We start from the raw sequence: 7,161 nt of genomic DNA, 5'->3' as shown, positions 1-7,161 counted from the left end.
TTTCATAAAATCCAGAGAATTACAAAGAGATTGAATGCATGTTTGGCATTCATTACGCAGTTTGTAAATTAAGCAGCAACAAAAATTCTAACGTCATACTGAAATTCTATGTATAAAATTTTGCCATTTAATATTATTATATCTGCCGCTGCGAATGCAGTGTAGGCTGTCGTTTGTTTATTTCATTATTCTACTAAATCAGAATCACGCGACAGAATAGAGTGTACGAGAATGTTTGGAGGAAATAAATGAAATGAAAATGGGTGGGTTACTATCGCATCTATGACAGACTGAGAGTCTTGTTCAACAGTTTGAAAATATAATATCAAATATTACTTCAATTTAGAATAAACAAGTGTTTAACGGTCAGTTTCGTTGGTGGTTGAGTGAACGCCAACCATTTCACGAACATAACTATTCTTTTATTTATAACTATTTTATATAATTTTTTCTGATGACGAATTTCAAAATATTCGTCATAAATATTGTTTACCAAAAGCCGGTAAAACATTTCAAAACAATACCTTAAAGTGTGCAGTTCATTCACCAGTTTTAAGTTTAAAAAAATATATATTTAAAAAAAAAACTTTTAAAAAATATACCACGCTGTATTAATATTTTGGGTTTTTTGTAATAAAAAATAAATGTTGTTTTCATAAAGTGGGCTACAAACAACTACTAGTACTAGTAAGAGTAGAGTACTTGCTAAAAATGTGTCAATATATTTAACAATGAACAAGTGTTAATTTTTAAATTATGAAAAAAAAAATACTAAAATAAATATTAAGTTTGTTTTTATTTTTATTATGGTTGTTTCAAGTCAAGCTTTTAAAATACAAAAAGAAAAGTTCTAGTACCGTAAATTTCAAAACTCATGACGTTGCTCTAGTTTAAGCTCATGTTTGCTACTCAAAGCATGTCGAAAAAATTCTCCATACTGCTGGCAGTTTCTATTACCATTCTGTTGCTGTTGGTAGTTGTGGTGATTGTAGTCACCGGGAGTTCATGTGCCGCTCTAAGAAATTGCGATTCATTTAAGCCCGTTTGTGCCACAAATAAATATGAACATCAATTCTTTTATAGCCAGTGTGATATGGTACGAGAAAATTGCATGACCGGAACAAGTAAGTGCTTGTAAAATCTAATGAATAGTGAATGATTTTGTTGTTTTTTTTTCTACGTAAAGTGTTCTTAGCTGTTTATTTTGTATTTTCTACCAATTTATTTACTGAGATTTAATCACATAATAATGTGAGTTATTAGGTGCTTAAATGAAATTTACTTTAAGTACGCAAAGAAAAAAATAATAATAATAATAAAATGGAAAATGTGTTATATATGAAATGTGCTGAATATGTATGTACGTTTGTTTGGGTGAAAGAATTTTTTCTTCATAAAATATAAATTATTAAAGTGAAATACTAAGAAAAAAAGTTTAGTGTTTCATGAAACTAATTGGCATATTTTGAAAAATTTTAAAATATTAGTCATTTGGATTTGAATTTTTAATTTATTACAAATTGATTTAACTTCGAAGCACGTTCAAATAATTTATACAAAAAAATAAATTAAAATATTTGTAGTAAATAAATTTGTATCTATTAAGCGCAATACAACAAAACATTTAACAATCTGCAATATCTCTAAACTTGGCGCGCTATATTTTTAAAACGTCATATCTTTATGGCCTTAAAATAAGTGACAATGAGTCATTAAAATAAATTTTAATACATATGTGATGTTTTTTTCGTTTTTAAATAATTTTTTTTTAATCAAAGTGATCGGTATTTAAATTAATTTAACAATTTAATTTATTTCTTAAAAACGTCCCATATTTTTACTGGTTCATATCTATATCTGTATATATAACAAGAGGTTATAGTCGGGCGAGGCCGACCATATAATACGCTACACCAGTATACGAATAAAATTTGATTTAGTTTTCATAATAATTCACACTGTTGAATTGTCCCTTGCCTCAGATATACTTAAGCCATTTATTGTTTTAAAAAATTGTGGATATTTAGGTAAAATTTTGACGGGGACTTTTTATAGGGTCATATAAGGCCCTATAATTATAAAGTTCATGAGGGTCATCAACGCTAGTACAGAACTTGGTTTTGTAGCTTTTTCTCGAAATACGAGTATATTAAACATAATTATGAACTTAAAAGCCCTATTTGACTGGTTCAGTTGTATGGGGCCTAGGTGAAATAATGGACCGATGTTAACTATTTGTAATAGGCTTTGTCTACAGTACCATAAAAGATCATGTGCCAAATTTCATTGAATTATCTCCAAAATTGCGACCAGTTTGTTGATTACAAAGTTTACAAGCCCTATTCGGAGGTTCAGTTGTTCAGAAAACTGGACCTATGTTAACCATTTTCAATAGGCTTCGTCTACGGTACCATAGAAGATCATGTGCCAAATTTCATTGAAATATCTCCAAAATTGTGACATGTTTTTTGTCGAAAAAAGACGAAAAGTCTAAGTCGACTATTTTGTTCCAAAAAAAGTCGATAACTCGACTATAGTCTATGAAAAAAGTCGAAAAGTCGGAAAGAGTCGAAAAGTCGAAAAAAGTTGAAAAGTCGAAAAAAGCCGAAAAGTCGGAAAATGTCGAAAAGTCGGAAAAAGTCGAAAAAAATTGGAAAAAGTCGAAAATAGTCGAAAAAAGTCGAAAATCGAAAGAAGTCGAAAAAAACTCAAAAAATTGCAACAAATAGAAAAAATATTAATAAAATAAAAAGTCAAAAAAGTCGGAAAAAGTCGAAAAATCGGAAAAAGTCGAAAAGTCGGAAAAAGTAAAAAAAAGTCAAAAATAGTCGAAAAGTCGGAAAAAGTAAAAAAAAGTCAAAAATAGTCGAAAAGTCGGAAAAAGTCAAAAAGTCTGCAAAAATCGAAAAGTCGGCAAAAGTCGACTATTTATATAATATTAAAAGTCGAAAAATTGACTTTTAATGAAATGAAAAAAGTCAAGCATAGAACCCTATTATATACTATTGAAAGGCTAAACTATTTTCTTAAAATTTTCACAACCTATACACAGAAAAAATTATCGGTAGTTTATTTTCAATTAACATGTTTTAATTTTCTTTATTTTTTATTTAAATAAATTTTTATTTGTCTTAATTATCTCGTTTATTTGAAACTGTTTAAAACTTAAGTGTAAAATTTTGATTAAATTTTTAATTAATTCAATTAATTTTTTAATTGATTGCAAAAAAATTTTCTGGCCTTCTTTTCTATTTTAGATTTATTTTTAATATTTTATTTTGAATTTTTGTGCTAGCAATTTTTATAATTCTTAAATAGTCAATAAAATTGTAGGCATATAATATTTAAGTTTCTTGACAATTTATGAAAAACTTTATATGTTAAATTGTGACAATAAAGTGATAATTTTTGTAAATGCTGAACGCATTGTTAAAGGTCTAGTATTCCTTTAACGTTGTGTGTAATCGATTAATAATTTGATTGCTTTAATCACCTTCTTAATTGATTTTTAAAAAAATTCTATATCAAACTGTTTAATTTATTTGATTAATAAATTAATAAAATATCAATTTCATATTTATTAAATATTTAACTTATACAATTAATGAATTAATCAATGTTAAATCTTGTTTCAATTATTGACATTAATTGTTCTGATTAATTCGTTATTTGGAAAAAAAATATAAATTTTTATTTTTTTACAAATTTGGTAATTGATATCATCATTTTGGTTATAGGTGCAAAACTTGCTTGATACAATTATTTTGATAATTAAAACTGAATTTTAGTTTTTTCTGTGTAGGAATAGGTAACAGAATGCTTTTTATTTTGAAATTTCAAGTGGGCAAAGAGTCACGCCCATATTAAGAAAATATTTAATCCGTATATTTGAGATAATATAACAGTTGGAGTCCTTAAACTTTGTAGGAGTATAGTGTGTCAATATCATCATTTAGGACAAACAAAATCATTTATTGGGAAAACTATTATATCTACACTCCTGAATTTTTGCATGAATATCTAAAATATTTCTTTTAAACATTTTGGAGGAAAAAGAACGAACTTTCATCGGGGGCGAACTTGAAGCCCCCATATGAATAAAATAGAAAAATTCGTATATCTAAGAAACTATTAGAGCAAGAATCTTCAAATTTTACTTGATGAACATTGACATTCATCTGAACGTTTAGAATATAATGGACTGACTTTCAGTTGGGGATTGACACCTCCCATAAAATTAAATACATAAATACAATATTTCGTTTATCTGGGAAACTAATAGAATTCGATTTTTCAAATTTTTTATTAATTGCATTAATATTCTTCTGTTAACAAAAAAATTTCTACAACAGGACTTATATTTTTGTAAGAATAAATATGAGTATATTCTTATATATTTGGGTAAAGGAGTTTCTGTAGAATAAAATCTAGAATATTTTACATAACAATTTGGTCAAAAGCCTCATTTCGGGGGTACGGATGCATAATATCCTCGCAACTATATTGGTGTAGGGTGTAAATAATGTGTGTTTGTTTTTCTGAATGTATGCTTATTTGAAGTCTATTTATGAAAAATTATTATAAAAAGATGTTTTTATTATTTTATAAAAAAGAAATTTACTGGAAATTGTCTATGAGAAGATTTAATTAATTTCTTAATGAAATCTCCTTCTCATTTTAACTTTTAAAGCTTCCGGTGCCACTGTATAATTCACTTAGCAATAAATAATATAATATATTTTTTTCTATTATCAAGTTTGTTATTATTAATTAGAATAAAATTTTTTAAAATTTATTTCATGGTAATTTATTTAAAATTTATATTTTTCTTTACAGACTGGAAACGTGATCATTTTTCACATTGCAATGTAAATAGCTAAATTATGTTAAATGCTACCACAAATAACCTTTTTCGCAATTAGTATTATATTTAAAAAATACATATTTATAAATACATAATAGAACTTTGTATATAATTTTAGTTTAAATTAGTTTTAAATATACTACCAAACAAATGCCTTTATTATTAATATGCCAAATAAGCAAAGTCAATTGTATTCTAAATAAACTAAAATATAAATTTAATAATTTTTTTTATAAACTAAATATTTGTTTGAAATTTAAACTAAAAAACTAAATGTTAAATGCAGCTGTACTAAGTATGTATTATATGTTGCAGACCCCGCACTTAGTAGTTGGTTTTAGTGAACATAATTACAAATGTATTAAATTTTTTTGTTGAAAATTATTTTTTAATCATATAACTTGGTTATTTATGATTTCGTATGTATTTAAATATATGAACATAGGAGTACTTTTAATAACGGAAGTTCTTTAATTTAAAAATATTCTATAAAATTTTATGTTCATTTCCGCTTGTAGCCAAAAAAAAACATACACAAAAACTCTAAATTAATACTTTAAAATTGGTTACATAAATGTAATTCATGTGTGCAGGTTTTAAGCAGTAGCTGGATTTATATCTATTTTATATGCTGAAAAAAAGTGTAACAAATTCTCCCCCTTTACTTGGATTTTTTATTCAATGTTATACATTTTTCCTCAATAATTACAACATTTTGTGAAATGGTTTTATGCATTCGTTCATACATTCATTATTCATCATCATTGTCATCATCATATAATTCTGTGATGGCATTTTTTCGAGTATTATTATTAATAATATGCGTTAAATAATGGAATATGCATAAGCGCAAACAAACAAAAAATTTGTATCTGTTGTTTAAATATTTATTTACTTTTTTTCATGTTTACCAATACTTAACAGCTTATTAAAAAATTTATTAATAAAAATAATAAAAGTAGTGGAGAAAAAGTATGAATTAAATAAAAAAGAAATATAAACTATTTGAAATGAAATAATATTATTGTCAAATAAACATTGGGCACAACAAAAGTAAATATTTGATCATCCATAGATTTGCATAGACAGAAGCAATAAGTTAACACGTTTGTAATAATAATACAAAATATGGAAGATAATGTGAATAGAAATACGTATTATAGGATCACATGTCCAATTAGTCGAAAAGGTAGTCAATAGATCGTCAGCCCGAAGACTAGCTAAAAGAGTAGTTCATTGAACATAGACTAGACTATTAATATGATTAGACTATGACTAGACAATAAATAGACAATGACTTGACGCTAAATAGACAATGACTACACAATGACTAGACTATGACTAGACTATGACTAGACTATGACTAGACTATGACTAGACTATGACTAGACTATGACTAGACTATGACTAGACTATGACTAGACTATGACTAGACTATGACTAGACTATGACTAGACTATGACTAGACTATGACTAGACTATGACTAGACTATGACTAGACTATGACTAGACTATGACTAGACTATGACTAGACTATGACTAGACTATGACTAAACTATGACTAGACTATGACTAGACTACTACATTGTTCAATAGACGAATAGAATATCGCTTAAATATCCCTTAAATAAGTCCCAAGACTAATCCAGTACTAGTTTTAAAGTTTAGTCAATGGACTATTCTAAGATTGGTAGACAAATACAAATATACCAATAACATATGGTACTTATAAAAACATCATCCAATTCATTATGATCTTGAACTCGCTTTAATTGCATTTGTTACTAAAAAAATGTAAAATCAAATTGTATCTAATCTTCTTTTCATTCATTTATTTAAACAATAAAGTGTTAAATCCATTTCTATTAAACTGGCTTAACTTTTGAACATGCTATTTACTCTATTGTCTATGTAAATATTAAGCCATAAAAATAATCAAAACGAAAACAAATTAATTCATATTATTAAATTAATTTCTAGATAAATATATAAATATTGTATAATTTTTTTTTCTGGCTGCAACAACTACCCAACTGAGATAAACCATCATCATTTATGATGATTGCAACACACTCAACACGGAAAATTGCCTTAAACAAGAGGCTGCACGTTAAAGAGTAGTGACCCCCATAGTTTTTCCTAACTGATGATTTTTAAAGTGTCGCAAATAAACAATATACATAAATAAAATATTTACAAAAAAGTGTGTGTATATTATTATTTTTACTTTTTTATTTTGTACCTACACACACACATTTGTAGTGGCACAATAATAAAAAAATCAAATATAAATAAAA

General features: G+C 26.2%; 1 protein-coding gene across 1 annotated transcript; it reads left to right on the top strand.

The window, feature by feature from the left end:
* The first annotated feature begins 231 nt into the window (after positions 1-231).
* Positions 232-5,079, top strand: LOC124418864. The gene is made up of 2 exons (XM_046946577.1): positions 232-1,124; positions 4,837-5,079. The coding sequence occupies exons 1-2, from the start codon at positions 899-901 to the stop codon at positions 4,878-4,880; spliced, it is 270 nt and encodes an 89-aa protein (XP_046802533.1). The 5' UTR covers positions 232-898; the 3' UTR covers positions 4,881-5,079.
* The last annotated feature ends 2,082 nt before the right edge of the window (positions 5,080-7,161 follow it).

This window comes from Lucilia cuprina, chromosome 3 (assembly GCF_022045245.1).
Source record: "Lucilia cuprina isolate Lc7/37 chromosome 3, ASM2204524v1, whole genome shotgun sequence".
Classification (NCBI taxonomy): domain Eukaryota; kingdom Metazoa; phylum Arthropoda; class Insecta; order Diptera; family Calliphoridae; genus Lucilia; species Lucilia cuprina.
Note: the sequence above shows the minus strand (reverse complement) of the source record. Positions and strands in the feature narration are given on the sequence as shown.

Excerpts from the sequence above, each read along its gene's own strand:
- LOC124418864 (XM_046946577.1), top strand. The coding sequence starts at position 899 with ATGTTTGCTACTCAAAGCATGTCGAAAAAATTCTCCATACTGCTGGCA. Across the intron at positions 1,125-4,836 it reads AAATTGCATGACCGGAACAA|ACTGGAAACGTGATCATTTT; the intron begins GTAAGTGCTTGT and ends TTTTCTTTACAG.